Source organism: Hakea prostrata, chromosome 4 (assembly GCF_041222555.1).
Source record: "Hakea prostrata isolate BN-2017 chromosome 4, UWA_Hpros_2, whole genome shotgun sequence".
NCBI lineage: Eukaryota > Viridiplantae > Streptophyta > Magnoliopsida > Proteales > Proteaceae > Hakea > Hakea prostrata.
In genome coordinates this window covers 7,479,217-7,497,630 of record NC_142603.1, presented here as the reverse complement: position 1 = coordinate 7,497,630, position 18,414 = coordinate 7,479,217, and the positions used below count along the sequence as shown (strand labels likewise).

General features: G+C 36.9%; 2 protein-coding genes across 2 annotated transcripts; one reads left to right on the top strand and one right to left on the bottom strand.

Annotated features, from left to right (window-relative positions):
* Nucleotides 1–3,952: 3,952 nt before the first annotated feature.
* On the top strand, nucleotides 3,953–6,148 carry LOC149017540 (protein POLLENLESS 3-LIKE 2-like). Its single transcript, XM_089151865.1, has 4 exons — nucleotides 3,953–4,288; nucleotides 4,400–4,612; nucleotides 4,707–4,862; nucleotides 4,945–6,148. The coding sequence occupies exons 1-4, from the start codon at nucleotides 4,121–4,123 to the stop codon at nucleotides 5,833–5,835; spliced, it is 1,428 nt and encodes a 475-aa protein (XP_089007991.1). The 5' UTR covers nucleotides 3,953–4,120; the 3' UTR covers nucleotides 5,836–6,148.
* Nucleotides 6,149–6,259: 111 nt separating this feature from the next.
* LOC149017539 (L-ascorbate peroxidase 3-like) lies at nucleotides 6,260–13,160 on the bottom strand. The gene is made up of 10 exons (XM_089151866.1): nucleotides 12,969–13,160; nucleotides 12,728–12,871; nucleotides 11,827–11,951; nucleotides 10,921–10,970; nucleotides 9,204–9,269; nucleotides 9,075–9,123; nucleotides 7,048–7,130; nucleotides 6,867–6,946; nucleotides 6,680–6,782; nucleotides 6,260–6,459 (listed from the first exon to the last, which is right to left on the bottom strand). Exons 2-10 carry the CDS (start codon nucleotides 12,838–12,840, stop codon nucleotides 6,262–6,264), a joined length of 867 nt encoding a protein of 288 aa, XP_089007992.1. The 5' UTR covers nucleotides 12,841–12,871; nucleotides 12,969–13,160; the 3' UTR covers nucleotides 6,260–6,261.
* Between the last annotated feature and the right edge of the window lie 5,254 nt (nucleotides 13,161–18,414).

Genomic DNA, 18,414 nt, shown 5'->3' with positions numbered 1-18,414 from the left:
TTTTTATTTATTTAAGTTGGCTGTAGCGGGCCTCTGGAGATGGTAATGTTCTATATTCATCTGAAAAAAGCATGGAGGGAGAGAGAGAGAGAGAGAGAGAGCTTCTAGAAGAAAAGAGGTTAGGGAACGTAAGACAGAAAAAGAAAAAGGAGAGATAGGAACAGATGTGGTTGAGCTTGTGGTTGTGGTTGTGGTTGTAGTTGTGTGTGGGCTTCAGTTCACCTTCCACTTCTCTTTTTCTTTTTCCTTTATTAATCTTGTGGTGCAAGTTTGGACAATGATTGTGGGGTTGGGAATGAGAAGTTGGTTCACCTTTTATCTTCTATTGTAGTATTAACTATAGAATCATCACTCCAACAGCTCAAGAGCCATTGTAATCTTGGTAAATTATGGAATCATCTCTCTCTCTCTCATTTACCTTCCTCAATCCCCAATTTTAATCTTCGGTCCAATCATATATAGGATATCAAATCCTGTGGATGAAAAGATTTTTCATCGCAGTAAGTTAACAGAAACCAGACCCTATTAAGTACTCAAGTATCAACAATATCCTTGGTTTTTCTTTCTTTAGGTAACAAAAGCTTTACATGATTCTAAGCTTGGTGGTTTGGTGTGTTTATCTATATATGAAGATAGAGATTAGTATCTTCTTGTCATTTTCAAGAATTAAATGATCCCAACCATCTTCAATAGTTTGGATGATACCTCACCAAATTATGGACCACTGCTTTCCCATCTGAATACTTTTAAGAACATAACTATGAATGCATCACAATTAAGTTTCAGATGGCCAGTCTCTCATTTGGAGCAGCCATCTTGAACTGGTTCTTGGTTGTTGGGCACCAAATTGACTTTATAGTTCACGCAAATTCGTAGAAAACTAATCTGCTTTCATTTCTTGGTTTACCTGAATCTAGGTAGGATTATAGTCTCCATTAATACCTTATTCTTCATTGATAATGTGCATTGTAGATGCACTTAGCTCACACAGATACAGATTTACAGAAGTGATGATTTGATGATAAACGACGATGAGATAAAATCTTCTTGATCACCAGAACAGCAGAACGGCTGGCATGTGGATATCATAATGTGTTTAGGTAATGAAGATGACTTATGAGATTGTACGAAAAGCCTTTATCACCCACCATCTTTTGTTTGGTTTTCCTTCCATGTGGAACTTACATAAGACCTTATGTCTAGTAGCGTTCGTTCGCAATGACCCACATGGAAGATTAGCTCTGGAGAAATGGCTACAATTTTCCCATTTCAATAATTTTGAGTTACCAGCTTTTCCTAATGCCAGATGCTACCAGATAAAAAGAGATCCACACCAACTTCTTTTCATCTTCCTTAATTTATTATCTTTGCCGTTCCCAAGGGCCACAAAACCCGCTCGATTAATCAAGATCTTTGTGATGAAGATAGAGAGAGAAGGGCATTCGAGAAGGTTGAGATAAGAAAAGTTTGACCTCTCATGTCACTGCTTCTACCTTACCAAACCTAAATAATTAGTTGTGGACCCTTTGAATTAGTTGATGAGACAAACCTATCTAGGTAGCTCTACTTATTAGTGATCATTATTATCATCTCCACGTTAAAAGGGGTGTTTGGCAAAATTTAGTGGAAATCTTGTATGGGTTCTATACAGAAACAGGAATTTAGATACCCAACTTAAACGCTACTGTAATGCTTTACTCCATTTATCAGCCAAGGAAGCTGGGTTAGGTGGGTAATTCTAAAGAAGTGGAGCCATGGCAGGATCTTTTTCTCCAGTAACTGGGAAACAAGCTAGGTGTGGGTGGTGTGGGGTGTAGGACCCTCTAGACCAAACCCTCTCTATTATGCTTCACCAATATTTACAAAGTGACATGGAAGAGGAGCTGCAAACAGTAACTGGAGAGACTCAATCAGGAATTCACCTTCAGATAAGTTTCCAATAATTATTAATTCCTTACTGGTCTAGGCATTATTAGACAGAATAGGACCCTTGATCCCATTTCCCCCCGCTTAAATGTCTTATTTTAGTTTGTTCCATCTGTGAGATTTGGGTTTTGTGGATTGTCTTTAAATGTTGCATTCAAGCTTTTAACATCAAGATGAGCATGAGATATAGCATGGCAAGGAAGGATCCATCCACATGAAATGGTTGGTGTGTAGGTTTCTGCAGTGTCTTGCTACTTTGGGGAGTGCTTGAATGCATGGATTAGGTATGGATGGTCACTGGCTAAGTGACTATCTTCTTGGGACTGACCGGCAACCTGCTTGGCCAGTTAGGTTCATCTAATTAATTTTCTTCTGTACTTGTCATGATAAGTATATATTGTATACCTATGGTTTTGTTGTATTGTTACCATATTTTATATCTTTTCGATGTATATTTTATTTGGCCATTTAAATTTGATGATGGAAAGATTTGAGTATCTGAGATCAAGGATATTCTATTAGTTTTTGCTTTATAAAAAGGAAAATAAATTCTTTCATTTTTTTTATAGGTTTTTTTAATATAGTGTACTCATGTAGTAGTAGCTATTTTGATTATTGAATGGAAAAATTAGGATTAATTTCATATCAAATTTAAAATTTAATTCAATTATATATTTTTTCTTTGATGTATTCAAAAGAAAATCCCATTAGATGGTTGACGAAGAAATCTCTTTGTGGTCTTGCTAGTTGGCTGCATGGAAGTTGCTCATTGGATAATCTATTAGGATGCACTTAAGAGTTAAATTTAAGAGCAAATTGCATTGGCACCCCAAAATGGAGGTCTTAAAGTATTGATTATCCAATAAAAATTCAATTTTGAGATCTCTGTACTTTTTAAACATAAAGTGGGGTGTCAGTGCTTTATGGCTTCCATTTTGGGGTGCTAGTGCAATTTGCTCTAAATTTAATTATATATTTATCTATATTTCTAAGGCCTGATTTTTTTTTAATCATAAATTGTTCTTTTAATTATAAAAAAACAACCTCATCAATTACATGTCGTATGACTTATTTAAAAGTGTATTTTGAAAGAAATTTACTCTTCAATTGTTAATTCAGGTCCTTGTTGGTATAAGTGCCTTTCTTCCCTTATTGTTTTTTCTGGACAGAATTGATTTAGTCTTTAAATTGATTTGTTATTAATCAAAATTTCCAAGTAAATCTCAAGGGGTTGGTTTAGTTAGCAAATATCAATGTCCCATACAGTATAAAGTTAAAATTTGAATCCTCTTGAAACTAGGGTCGAAGCCCCTCTATATACTTAAATAGATATAAAACTACAAAAAAAAAAAAAAATAATCTAAATGATAGACAATATCTCACATGTTGTAGAGTTCACCATCTTGGGCAAATTCATGCCATAACAAATTAAAGAAATACATGTTTTTTGACAAAAAGAAAGAAAGATATGTTTACTTAACAACAACAACAACAACAATAACAATAAGCCTTGTTCAACTAAATGGGGTCGGCTATATGGATTCTTGTCCTCCAATTCCACTTATTTTTAAATGCATGTATATGTTATTGCTTACCTTCATCCATGATGGATACATGACCGTAGTGGATGGATGGTTTAAATGAGCCTAATTACACACATGATTGTGTTCGACAAGAGCGGTGGCAAGACTGAGTGTTAGGGATTTGAATTACATAGTTTAAGATTTCATCCATGGTGGATGGATGTAACTTAAGATGATCTGCTGAATTTTCAACATAAAAAACTTTCCTATATATATATATTATTTTTAATATATAGGTAGAACTTAGAAATAGAATCCTACATTCTGCCATTATAGGGGAAAAGATCTTGTTTTGGGGGTAAAAGGGGAAAAGAATCCATACCATCGGAAGGGCCAAATAAGAAAACAAGGCAACGGCTAGTTTTTGTAACGGTAACAATGTAACGGTCCAACGATTCAAAAACCCTCCGATATCAGCACTTGTTCGTTCTCGCTCACACTCCTGTCAGGAAGACTGACATTTTCATCGATTGTCTTCCTAATCTCTCCCGTTTTACCTTCATTCTCTGTTTCTGCAAGTTCGAAGTTCACCTCTGGAAGACGTAAATCTTCTTTAGCTTCCATTGATCTCCTTCATCTGATTGAACTGCTGTATAATCAGTTTAGTAAAGATGATGCAAGATCTATGGAACGCACCTACAGGTTTCAGACCTTCCAAATCTGCTCCTTGTTCACCGTTGAAGCCTATCGGGATCTCCAGAACTAACTCCGAGTCTTTTCATGTCACACATAAGGTCCCAGTCGGCGACACTCCCTATGTGAAAGCCAAACACGTTCAGGTACGCAGCAAATTTTCATGGTCCCGAAACGGTTCAAAATTGTTTTTTTCTCCCGCGTTTCTTTGCGTTAGTCAATCGAAAACCAATTTGTTTCTGTTTTTTGTGGATCAGTTGGTGGACAAAGATCCAGACAGGGCCATTCCTCTATTCTGGGCTGCAATCAATGCTGGAGATAGGGTTGACAGTGCTCTGAAAGACATGGCTATTGTGATGAAACAGCAGAACAGGGCCGAAGAAGCCATTGAAGCCATTAAATCATTAAGAAACCGGTGTTCAGACCAAGCCCAAGAATCTCTGGATAATATTCTCTTGGATCTTTACAAGGTTTGTCAGTTTCTTCCTTTTCCTTGGATAAATTTCCAGTTCGACAGTAAGGTAAGCTGTGTTTTGATAAGAGAATGGTGCCTGTTCTTTGCAGAGATGTGGAAGATTAGATGATCAAATTACACTTTTGAAGCACAAGTTGTTTTTGATTCTACAAGGGATGGCATTTAATGGGAAGCGTACTAAAACTGCCCGGTCACAAGGGAAAAAGTTTCAAGTATCTGTGGAGCAGGAAGCAACTCGATTGCTGGTAAACATTTCTTTCCTATCTAAACTTCATTTTCACGGAACTCCTTATTTGGAATGACATTGAAGCTGTACCCATGATGCAGGGGAACTTAGGATGGGCCCTTATGCAGCAGAACAACTATATTGAAGCAGAAGAGGTCTACCGGCAGGCCCTTTCGATTTCACAGGATAATAACAAAATGTGCAATTTGGGCATCTGCTTGATGAAGCAAGGAAGGATTGCAGAAGCAAAAGAGACTCTCAGACGAGTAAAACCTGCTACTATAGACGGTCCAAGAGGCGTTGATTCCCATCTGAAAGCTTTTGAAAGGGCCCAACAAATGCTTCGTGACCTTGAATCAGAAATGATGAATAAGGGAGTAGACCGGGTTGAACAGAGCCGGCTTTTTGACAACCTCTTGGGTTCTTCTTCAATTTGGCAGCCTCAGCCTTGCAAGGAAGCAAATGTCCTTAGCTGCTCCACTGCAAACATGACAGCCACAATAAAACAAGACACCTTTGCTGACGAGAATGTAGATTCCAACAGAATAACTACCCAGAGAAGCTTGAAACCTGGAGTTCCATCTGGGAATTCATTGAAGATTGATGCACCACCGTTCTATTCATCTAAGTTGAACAAAGACCCTTGTGAGAATCAACTTCGTGATCCTCTGTGTCGACTAAAGAGGACTAGATCGGGTCATGATGCCCCTTCTCTGGTCAGAGGACTCGAACGAGAGAACTACCCAGGACATGCTGCATTGACTGGAACAGAGCAACCAGAACAGAAGGCCAGGAGGCGCTCTCCTCTGATTGAAGAATTGTTGCCGGACAACATGGACTTCGAAGAAGCCATCGTAGCTGCAATTCTTGGTTCAACTGACCCAAAACCCAAGACTGAGGACACTAACATTGCTGGAATATGCCAGAGAGAGAAAGACAAGAGGCTAAAAGTTTTCCAGGACATTACCCTCTCACTAAGCCCCAGAGCCTAACCTGGGTGGGAATATTAGCCTGATGACGCAAATTAGCATCAGAGAGATTCCCATTTCACATTTTTCCGTAGCTTACGTTTTTAGGTCGGAGATGAACTAATTCTCCTGAGCTCTATTCATTACTAGAGGATGGGCAATAATTACTTAGTAGTTGCTTCTGATAGAGGGCAGAACAATAACATTTGAATGGTCCTTCAGCTAACCTTTTGTTTAATCATCTATTTCCCATGTATGAGACAGATTTAATTGGAAATAAGCGATATTATTCAATCCAATATACTGAAACAGTTCTTGAGCCAACAATACACCTCACAAATTAATTACGTCATGTGTGAGAACAGAATTATATAGAACCGTTTTGCAGACATGAGATTCACTCAGCCTAACAGGGGTGATCATTCATCACCAGGTACAGGGGTAATAGTTCTACTTGACTCGTTTGCCAACTTCATATAAGTAACTCAGGATCACCACAGCTGCCGCAACAGCAACTCCCACTGCACTTTGAGCCAATATGGTCCTGCTCTTTGACTCTACTTTGGAACCAGAGGCCTTGGGACTAAAACCCAGTTCTGAGAGCTTCTTGTGTGATTCTGCATAATCTCTAAAAAATGCATCCTCATCCTGGTGCAGAAAGCAAGAACGAAACTTTTATGAATTGGTACAAAAAGATATTGAAAATTTGTGGAAGCAAAATCTGGCACCCATGCTAAGTAACAAAAAGATTATCAAGAAGGAAGCCTTGGAGAGTTTCAATCTCAGGAAGGAAGAAAAACTAAACATCCATCATCACTTTGTCATTTGATATATAACTGTTGGTCGGTAGACACAACATCCACTATACCTTTGCATACAGCTCAACATAGCGACGGAACGCAGGATCCTCCAACAGGGCCTTGTCTGTTGGGAGTTTCAATAGCCCATCTGTTTCCCCTTTTAGCAGCTCTCTGATTACAATTTCAATTGTTAAGACATACTGTGGCTAGTTTGTACCTCCAAATAGAAAAATGAAAGCAAGCTCTAAATCTTACACAAAATAGGAATTGTCAAACTTCAAAGGTTCGATGGTCCAAGGTCCCTCAAAGCCTGATCTCTCCGGATGTGCCCTTCCCTACAGCAACAAAAGCCAAACAAATTGCCTTCTTATATGTATATATATAAAAGAAATATATTACATTTAGTAGAAATGAGAATTATGCAGATATCGATTACCAATGTGTGACCCCCAGATAATGCAACAATATCCTTGTCATTCAAACCCATCCTATAAAACACATCCCTTAGATGCTGTACTCCTGCAAGCAATAATAGAAAAAGAAGATGGTGGATCAATTTTCTCTTGAGTGTTCTACAAAACCCCATTACACATAATAAACAACACCTAATAGTGATCATAATGATGACAATGGTGACAGTGAGGAACAATTATAGTCAATGGCCTCAGCAGAATATGCAACAGAAAAATTATCAGATTGAACAAGATTTAAAATGAACAACGGAAAGAAAATCATTGTGAAAATAAAATGACACAATCACCAATCAGGATGGGAGTTCCCAGGAAGAAGGACCATGAACTTGAAAAAACGTATTCATTAAACAGAGACCATTGAGAGCTTTAATGCTCTCCCTCTTCCTGTTGCCGCTTAAATTTTCCAATAACAGTAACGCCAACTAAATACCAAGCATAGGAACCTGGCTTAAGATGTTTGCAGTTTTCCAAGATCAAAATTTGGAAATAACAGCGGGCCACACAAATGGAGAAATTGTCCTTGCAACCTCTTGGATATTAAAAAGTTGGGAAAAAGCTTCTCCCACAAAGCAAGAGGTAAGGTCATGTGCATTTGCTTCACCTGGACCCTACAGTAGTGATAGCCTTGTGCACTGGAACACACTTACTAAAGTCATCCAGGATATCAGCTAGCCAAATCAACTAAAATTGAGATGATTGAGAAGTGTTTGGTAGCAGCTTATAGTAGTCTGGAGCCTACGATATCAAAATTTTGGGGGGTGGACCTGTATACCAGGTTTTTCTAAGCCATTAAATTTTCATAAAGAAACCCGTTCTTAGCCCAAGCTTAGTTGTCTCTTTTGACAAATAGTATCAGCACTTTCAATAGATTTTATATATGAAACAAAAAGTTTTATCAATTAATGTCATAAGTAAGAAAAGCAATATATAGTCTCAGCATTTCACACATTCAAGCAAGTAAAAATAATCAGCACAGCAATTTGAGGCTAGTAAATAACTGACTGATCAATTGCTCTCCATTCAATCCTCCTCAACGTTCAGTCAGAAAGACAATTACTCTCAATGGAAGTTTGGATCTCTTTAAAGAAAGATCTAATTTTGAACAACAACAAAAACCTTTTACAAGGACCTGAGTCGTTTCCATCTTTGTACTCAATTTCCTTTCAACTGTCTTTTGACGCCCCTTTTTACTGTTCTTTCACGAGAAGATACATAGATAGAACTCCTCAAAATTGGGAGATCACACCCATCCAACACAATCTGGTGACAGGTACCAACCCATTACTGATTACTTGTACACTCAATCTCATTAAACATCTGGCATCAAGAGGCTCACAGAACTTTGCTAACTTATAGCAGACTCCTAATAGGAGGTAAACCTACCATTGCTAGTTCCCTCTGTGATTCACTTTACATGCCAAGATGATATTATGGTTGAAGACAACCAACAAAATTCCATAATACTGGTTTCAACGTCAAGTGACACTTTTTGTTATCAAGTAGTTGGTGTCTACATCTGCTCTACAAAAAGGATGAAAATCAAAACTGATATCCTTCCTTACTAGAATTTGACAAGACTGCGCATGAAGCAATTTCAAAATGTACTTGAACAATATACACAATTTTTACAAGGTTAATTGAACAAAATTTTAAGCCTTTAATTACTAACCAAAACCCCCCACCTCCTTTTCTTTTTGGTGTCTTTGTTGAGATATCACTAGAGACGCTGACACTAAACATGTCGGGTCACCATGATTTTCATCACTTGCAAACATGAATATAAACTGAGCTATTATTACATTAGATGAGAATCCCAAAAATCATCAATGCATTTAGGCCTCAAACTGCTGCAAACGTGCATACCTAAATTGTCAAACTTGCCAATTTTCTATGCACTCCTACAGTTGTGACAAATCTTTCTGTTCATTAAAAAATTGCTAAAAAGCTGGTTTCATGTGAATGTAACCATATCAAAGTGTTATCAACAGACCTTTCTTAGCATCTGGAAGTCGTCCTTCTTTGGGCGAAGCCAATGAATCCTGATGCAGACATAAAACTTGTTACCGAAGAAAAAAGAGGTTTACCAACTATTTTTTATTGACATATCACACTAAGATACCTTTCTGCCAGGAACAAAATCAATGGTAGGACCTCCAGTGACCTCAACAGCAACTACTCCAGCAAGCTGTGAAAGGAATCAGTTCAATTATGGATGCGTAAAGTTGAAACTGGTTCATGCATGAACCGAACCACTAGCTGTTATATGTCTTATTTTATCTGTAAGGGTTTCCTAAACAGTAGACAGGCAGGGTCTTTAGGGGCCTCTTCTCAGATGTCAAGATCATTCCAGTTGGAGTTCTCAAAGTGGCATATAAGGGCTTTGATAGAGTGCATAACAGTGGTCAGAGTACCATAGGTATGCATGCAAATGCATTTGGTGGTAGATTGAATTAAAATTTATTGACACATAGCTAATCCAGATCATGTCCCCTCTATCCAACGGTCTGAATTTCCACATCATCTTTCCACATAGGCTCAAAGGTAGATATTTAAGGAAGCCCTTCCCAAATGGGTAACTTCCATTATAGAGCACATAATATGAATTCAACCTATTGTTGAGGAACTAGCATTACATTTCCTAACAGACCCCTTAATCAATGTAAAATGTTTTTCCCCCTTTCTTCTTCAGGAAATGTGAGCAGAGAAACCTCATACTTTAGAGCTTTGAAAAAAAAATAAATTTGGATGAGCTATAAAAGTAATTTGTATTGCAGGAAAGGGAAACCAACAGCCAACATATAGAACTAAAAAAATCTGTCAATAAACTTCAATGAAGGGTCTTATCCTCCACTATTTCTCCATTCCCTTCTATTACACTTCTTTTTTTTTTTTTTTTTTTTTGGGGGGGGGGGGGGGGAAGGGTTAGTATTCCCTTCTATTACCCAGTACATGGCAAAAGGCAAAATGTAATAATGCATCTTAAAGAAGATGCAAAACAGTGTTTAGGAAGGTATTTAAGAGATGAATTCTGAAAATGGGTTGTTTCTGTTACAGAATATTTGTTAACTTATGATTCTTTATTCTCCTCTGAACCATTTTGAAGTTATTATCTAGTATCAATTTCTATCTACAGAATTTCTAATTTTAATTTGATGCACCATTTTTGTAAGATACAGTGAATAGAGGGGAATTAAGAAAGAACAGTAGGCAGGGTTGAAATCACTCACTTTCAGAATAGTAGTGAAAAGAGATATGGTGCTTGAGTCAACAACTAATAGAAAAGATTGACCAGCAAAGACAGGATTCATGTTATTGACCCTGTTTAGTTGGGAAAAGGCTTTACTGAGTTTACTCATATTATAAATTAACATGTATTTTCATCCTAAAACTAGGGTTTTGGACATGCACATACACTGCCATGCAAACACATGATTAAAAGTATGCAAACACACATGCATACACATGCAAGCTGAACACACACACACACACACACACACACACAAAAAAAAACCTTTTTTTACAACAACGTACCCAACCATCCACATACACACAGAGGCATCAGTATGTATAGAAGCAAAAAGTGGAAAACACTGAATCCCTTGGGTACTAGGAATAATTGTAATTTTCACAGAGCAGTTATACACATTCGCACAAAAATATTAGCATTCGTATCCCACCCAAAGGAAGAACAACAAGACGAAGAAGAATGACTAAATGGATGTAAATATCAATGCATCTCGAATTTTGAAATCACACAACATAATCTCTAGATTTAATGGAAAAGGAAAAACCCGGGGGTGGGGGGGGGGGGGGAGAACAGTCATGCAACAGAATACCTGGTAAAGGTCTGCGTACGTAATCTTTGGGTGTTTTGCCTTCACTTCTTCTGGCCCAGCAAAAAAGATTAAAAATGAACAAGCTATTAGAAGGAAAACATTAAAGAGAGATTCTCATAGCAGTATTTGAATTTTAATAATTCATTCAAAGTTCCAGACATTAAAATTAAAATTGAAAAGCAAGTTCCTCTGAGTTAGGTCTTCAAATTGAACCCACTTAACATAATATTTTATGAACAGGATGCTGGAGGAGAGAGGCATAGTTTCTAATAGAGAAGATAATTCAAGCATTTCAGACAATAATTAGATGCTATAAAAGGATCCTTATGAACAGGCAGAACTACCAATTGGTCTAATGCACAAACAATGGAATGGAATGCATAGTTAAAGGTGACTTTGCAATGGGGGAGAGAAAAAAAACAAGGGGAATATGGAAATAAAGGACTAAGAAGGCACAATGGATGCTGACCTCATTTCATCCCACACAAACCTAACTCTGCTTGCTTACACTTATAGTGCTTTCTAGGTCACCATGGAAAAGTATCTTTGCCATCTATCTTTCATTATGCGATTGAAAATTCTGTTCGACTACCACAATATATCTAAATTTTGAAAATCAACATCAGTATCCTGCATCCATTACTACAGAACTGCATTATCCCTATTTCTGAATGGATCACGCAGACCACCAAGAATATAATGAGTGCCTAAAGATGTTATAGGCATTATCAAGGCATTCACTAAACAGTTATACAAAAGAACTAACATATCTTAGAGAGGCAACTTCATGCAGATGATAAGAAGAAAGCTAAATCAACTTGAAAGCGAAGTTCTTTGATTACATTAAGACACCAAGAAGGGTATTAAATTCGTCAAACAAATAAAAGCATTGAAGAAAAGGCTCACCACACAAATCTATTGCTATTTTCAATCCATTATTGGAGCCATGCATGTACTCTTCTTGGTTCCTGATTGAACCATTTGGACCACCCGTATTTGTGCTAACATCATAAGTGCCAGCATCATGCCATCTGCCAAAAAAAAGATAGCACAATTTATTTTCTTATTTCTAGCTGGTCCCCTGCACACCTCACCCATAAGTCCATAACTCTGGCCTAAAAGCTCACTAACAACATGTCCAGTAGAAAGAAAAAAAAAATTCAGATCAAATGGAATCGATACATACGTCGTGTGGAAATTAAATTAAATCCATTTGTGAATATACGACATGTTATAGGATTACATACTGGCAAAGAAGCTAACAGTGGCCATGAAAATAAAGCCAAATCCTGAACGTTTGAATGGAAATCAAAGTTAACCCCTATATCATTTCCCTGGAACAAATCAGCAGTAGTTACAGTTACCCTTAATTACCATCCTCCCTTGCAGACATATAAACGTTCAAATTGGTATCGAATTATTCGATGGTGAAAGTTCATATATCAAAATGGTCAGAACAGAACAGAGTTCGCTCCATCTCTGAAAAACGTTAACTGAACTCGAATCATCAGAAAAATACATTTTTCACGGTTGAAATCCGAACGCAAGCAAAGAAGTTGATACATGCATATATGCTGGCAGACTTAAAGAGGCAATTGGGCCAAAGAAAATGGAAAAACCAGTGAGTCGCCAAGAAAGTGCAAAAGAAAAGTCTGAGAACGGAATAAGAGAACATCAGGATCAATGAATGAAAATCCAGACAAGATAAACAACGACATGCATCACCAAAATGATACAACCACCACTAAATGTGTGCAAGACATGTAGAAAAGGAAACAAGAAAAAGGAGAAAAGTAATATGAATTACGCCAAACGAAGCATGATAGGGGCGCAGTTCTTTCTGGAGATGAGCCCACGAAGATCTCGGCGAGCTTTCTCGATTTCCTTGAGGTACTCGGCATCAACTACAGGCGCCGCCATTGTTTTAGTTCACGCTTTACCGTCACTGCAACTGTACTTGAAAAGCAGAGAAGAATGCTTAAATAACACTTGAAAGCAAGAATTGAGAGACAGAACAAGGACTTAGGACGAAGGAAAGGATGTATTGCCTTGAGAATTTGGAAGGTAGAGCACTGGAAGAAAAGGAAGGAAGAGAATGAAGCAACTTCTAAAACCAACAGCCACTCAAAGCTATGAGATACAGGGAGAAGGTTCGACTTTTTAAAGCTTGGAATTTCCATGGGAAGTAGTTTTTTTATTGGGTTTCGGACCTTCTGGATGGATGTAACCAGACAAATTCATCATCCACGTTCTTCTCGATCCAAGTTTATCGTCCACACCGATATTTTGTCATTCACCTCACTGTGTTTTGAATTTTGATGTATCAGTATTGGTTCGACCAGATATCCGTTATTAGATTTTCAATTTTGTATCGGTCCGCTGATTTTAAGAGACGTTTGGGATCGTATTGTATGTAAGATACGTATCGATGATTGAATAATAGAATAAAAATTATCAAAATACATATGAAAGTAATCTAATTTAAATAAAATGTAGACTCTATTTTTTTTTTGGTAAATAGATTTTTTATTAGATTACAGAAGAACTACCGAGAAAACCACCCAGTTGGTGACACACTACACAACCACGGATCGAATAACGGCCATACTGCCTTACTCAAAATAGACAGAGCTTTCCTAGCTAGGGAATCTGCCAAATCATTGGCGTCCCGACAAACATGAAAGAAATTACAAGCTACACAAGTGGAGAATAGAAGTAATGTATCCTCTAAAATAACCTCGACCTCAATAGGAATATTTCCACTCTGAGAAATTAAAAAATAAGCCACAAATTTTATTTATTTATTATTATTATTTTTTTTTTGTCAACAACATGAAAATTTCATTAATTAAAAGCATCTAAAGACAAAGGCTTGGAGAGGAACAAGCTTGGGGAAACAACAAAGAAAGGTGGCAAACCCCACCAATGTCTAGACAGTTTAAAAAGATTAGCTCCCCGAGCTAGATAGTCAGCAAAACTATTTCTAGACCTAGATATGTAAGCAAATCTAATAAAGGTGAAATCCAACGCAATTGTCCTAATTTCATAAACAAGGCTTAAAGCCTTAAACATTGCCAATCAAGAGAGGTACTAAGACCTTGAAGAGCTTGAATGGCGGTTTAAAATCCGAGCTAATATGCATCTTTGAAATTCCCAAACCTTTTGCCAAGAGATTGTTTATCAGTAAAGAAACAGAGTCGACGAAAACCTCGATCAATAACGTCCATCAAGACTTAACGTATTGCTAATGCTTCACCAGAAATCACATCATTGTAGAGGTTGAGAGACTGCCAAAAGAACCTCCTTTGTTGAAGAGACTAGAGCATAACCAATGCCTCCTGTATTACCATCCCGAGATAGACTTGTATCACAAAGCAACAAAAAAATCTTGATCCCCAACAATAGTGAAACAATTGGACAACATAGTAGATGATGGATGTAAAATTGCTTAAGATCTAGGATGGTTCTGCAAAGGAGAATACGCTCCTTGCTAAATGGAAGATGATGAAATTGTATGCTGCTGAAATTCTGAGAATGTTCTGTTAATATTAGTAATAAGAACTAACAGAGGTAAATTTCCATGAGCGTCTACCAAATGACATCGAGCCAACTAAAGATGCCAAAGAATAAACAACGCAAAAGAACAGAAAGTTCAAAATTGCTCCTTAGTTCTGCATTCAAGATCTTTCCATCTTATAATGAAATCCTTCAAACTAAGTGATGTACCAGGAGGTGGGGAGAAATCAAGATTTGATCCATGCCAAACTGCACGTGCAAAGGGACACCCAAGAAGAATATGATTTATAGTTTCCAAATCTCCACAACGAGGACAATATGGGTCTACTGGTATATGCCGATAGTGAAGTGAGTAACCCGTCGCCAAAGCTCCAACACTTCCACGCCACAAGAATCTAGAGATCTTGGGTACAGTCTTACACCGCCAAATTGTTTTCCACAATATAGAAGAAGAGGTATTTAAGGAACTTACTCTTGCTGTACTAGGATGTTGAGAGATGGAGGAATCCTTGCGGGCTTTAAGAAGATGATAACAGCTTCGAACAGAGAAGTGACCATAACAACAAAAAATCATCTTTTAATTTCATATGCCTAACCCATTATCTTGCAACTACTAGTTGTATGGCTTGCAGATTGTCCTGAAGAAGATCATGCCTTCAAAGATTCAAGGTTTCACCTCACATGTTTGCTCAAATTAATATCAAATGCATCTTCTAGTGTATGTTCAAGGCCTAAGGGGTCTGGAAGTTATTTTTTGACATAATACATTCTTCAGTCTGAGTATTAAGTTCTCATAAGTTCTGGAATGTGCAAATTCATTAAATTTCTGTCCATTTACAAGATTCAATATCAATTGGCAAGTTAGTCACAAATAGTAAAAAATGCAAAAGTCTGTAGCTCATCATAAGACCAGACCTTTCCCCTTTTTTAAACTGATTTTATAGTTATGGGTATGTATCATTGTGTATCGCATTGTATCGGCATGTATCGGCTTATACATTGAAATAAGCAAGAGAAAATTTGGAAAAAGTTTAGATACGTGTCGGTCTACATCATATCACAGACTTGCGATATCGATACGTATCAGCCGATATGATATGATACGAACTGATACTTTAACCTGTGATACTAAAGAGATAATTACTAACCATAATATTTAGATTTTAATTATTATCTCAATCTACTGCTTTTCTAAATTGCTAATTCAATCTTAAATTTGATGCCCCTTAATACAAGCTTCTCTTATTTAGTTACCCTTTTAATACAAGCTTCTTATTCCAAAAAAATTTGATGCCCTTGCCGCTGTCTTAATTAACTGATGTTATTGCATTTTTATAATGTTTCAAAAGTTTTAAAGCAGTCTTAAAAATTTTGTTTTTATTTTTTCATTAGGATTCATTTATTTGAAATTCAAAATGATAAGAATATAAGAGCAAAAAATTGATATTACATTTGGTTTTTTCAAATGAAGGTAATCTTGCCAGTTTCTTGGCACGAAACGTTGGAGGATTTGATTAGCAATTAAGCTATAATATAGAGGGCAATAATAATAATAATAATAATGATTCCTATAATAAAAATTATCATAGTTCTTCATATTGGTATGTGAATTTTGTTAAATAGCTATTTTGTATTTGTGTTCTTTTGGTCCATTTGTTTTGAAGTAAATTTGAAATTTTATTTTGAAGATGTTGAATTTTATATGTAAAAAAAGTGTTTCAATGTTTTTTGGATTAAAAATATATTTGAATATTTTTAACATATAAACATCTAGACCAACAGATAGCAGAACACTAACTAGCCTTTGTTGGCTAATTTTCATGCTAGGGTCTCTCTAAGGGTTTAAATTATTAATTACTGATAAAAATCAACTTCTACTACCTCTTTTTTTTTTCAAATAATAACCCTTCTTGAATGTATCGAATTGTATTCCATCTATGTGATAAAATCCTCCCCAGATTTTAAGTAGAACTTCAAATTTCTATTGACAGAAAACAATTTCATGCTGTTTGGAGAAACAATTGACGTTAAGAACACCCAAATGGGTTCCTAGAGAAAGAAGAGCTGTCGAGCTGATGAGAGAAGTTTCTTCCGTAATTACTAAGAAAGAAAAAAAACCTCCACAATTCAATTGAGGGTATGAAATTTCCTGATTTATTTGATTTATCGTTTGAATCATATCGTTTTTTTTATCGGTTGGCTGCTTCCTATTGATGGCCAGAGCTGCTGTTGGGAGGAAGAGAAAGCTCTAGCTAGTACCTACAAGGAGGATTTTTGTTTGCGGCAGAGCCGGGTATCCTCCGTGTATTGTCGCGAACGCGACACATGTCCTTCTAATATCAGACGGTCAGAAATGAAAAGTGATATAAACATGGATTTTTGTTCAAGGCAGAGCGGGTATCCTCTGTGCACTGCTGCGAACACCACACGTGTCCTTCTAATATCAGACTGTCAGAAATGAAAACTGAGATAAACATAAATATAAATTTTGTTTTACACTTTAGGTTTTAAAGTTTTTAAATTTACAATCAAACACTTTAGGTTTTTACATACCTTACTTCTACGCTGCTCGGCAGCAACGGCAAGACCAAAGGCGAATAGATCAAAGATGAAGACGATGATCAACAGCAGGGTTCGAAGCCATGGATACGCAGCAGATTTTTCCATACCCTGTATCTTCACCTGGGAAACAAAGAGAAGAAACCCAATAGCCAACAACCGAGAAGGATTTTTGGGTACAGGGGAAGAGGAGATAAAAGAGAAGGAATAGTAGCTGACCCAGCAGAAGACAACAAAGAAGGATTTCTTTGCAGCCTTTTAATCTCTTTGTCATTTGTTTTAATCGAATCGTGGTCACAACAAACAAGAACCATAGGAACCATTGGCGAGTAAAAATCCATTACTAGCAAAGATATTCCCAAATTTCACCTAATTTTTATTGGAAGACCTAGAGTTTTGATATCACGCAATCTGCATACCGATGGCATCAATTAACATTAAGAGAAACAAACGAGATCGTTAACATCATTTATCGTTAACATCATTTAGCATGCACAAACATATTCAACACTCTACCTCAGGCTCCATTAACTCGTTCTTCATCTTCTTATACAAATCAATCCAAATGCGTCACCGTTAGGAAAGAATCATCAGAAGACTTAGATCTCAAAGGCGAGATAAGAACTGAAAAAATAAATCAGCCAGAAAGAAGAAAGAAGGCCAAAGCTTTGAAATCTGACCTTAGACTGACAAAGCTAGACCAAGCTTTCCAGGTTGCTCAAATTCAGGTTTTCGGTTGCTTGGCATCTGTGGTAAATCAATAATGGAAATTTCAGAATATCTCTCAAAAATCCAATCGTCATAATTTCTCAACATCAGGGACATCTCGAAGATCAAAATCAGTTTGCTTGACGAAGAATCAAAGGACGAGTAGGATAAGTCGAAGAGTCCGATGAGGGTGGATTTTGATTGTAAATTTAAAAACTTTAAAACCTAAAGTGTAAAATAAAAATTTATATTTACGTTTATAACACTTTTTATTTCTGACCGTCCGATATTAAAAGGACACATGTCGCGTTTGCGGCAGTATGCTGAGGATATCCGCTCTACCGCGAACAAAAATCCCTACAAGGAAGACTGTATTAGTGTGTAGTAGCTGATTTCATAGTGAAATTTCCATATCCAAGTCTCACTTGTTGATGGGGATAAAATGAGGAGAGAAGTGATGGTTGATGCCTTCATGTTAGAGAAGAGTGATCTAATTAATGGCCAATTACATTGAAAATTATTCCAGAGACCACGCTTAGCACATCTCTATCAGCAAGACACTCTATTCTAGAATATGGTTCATCCCTTGGAAATTGCTTGGCTGTTGCGCAATTAATGTGCAACACTTGCAGCGAAAAGGTTGAGATTGAGATCGAGATCTCAACTCGACCGTTAGAAACACAATGCTGCGCAACTACGCATTGAAGTCGA

Excerpts from the sequence above, each read along its gene's own strand:
- LOC149017540 (XM_089151865.1), top strand. The coding sequence starts at position 4,121 with ATGATGCAAGATCTATGGAACGCACCTACAGGTTTCAGACCTTCCAAA. Across the intron at positions 4,613-4,706 it reads TTCTCTTGGATCTTTACAAG|AGATGTGGAAGATTAGATGA; the intron begins GTTTGTCAGTTT and ends TGTTCTTTGCAG. Across the intron at positions 4,863-4,944 it reads AGGAAGCAACTCGATTGCTG|GGGAACTTAGGATGGGCCCT; the intron begins GTAAACATTTCT and ends CCCATGATGCAG.
- LOC149017539 (XM_089151866.1), bottom strand. The coding sequence starts at position 12,840 with ATGGCGGCGCCTGTAGTTGATGCCGAGTACCTCAAGGAAATCGAGAAA. Across the intron at positions 10,971-11,826 it reads AATAGCAATAGATTTGTGTG|AAGAAGTGAAGGCAAAACAC; the intron begins GTGAGCCTTTTC and ends TTGCTGGGCCAG. Across the intron at positions 9,124-9,203 it reads ATTTTGTTCCTGGCAGAAAG|GATTCATTGGCTTCGCCCAA; the intron begins GTATCTTAGTGT and ends TGTCTGCATCAG.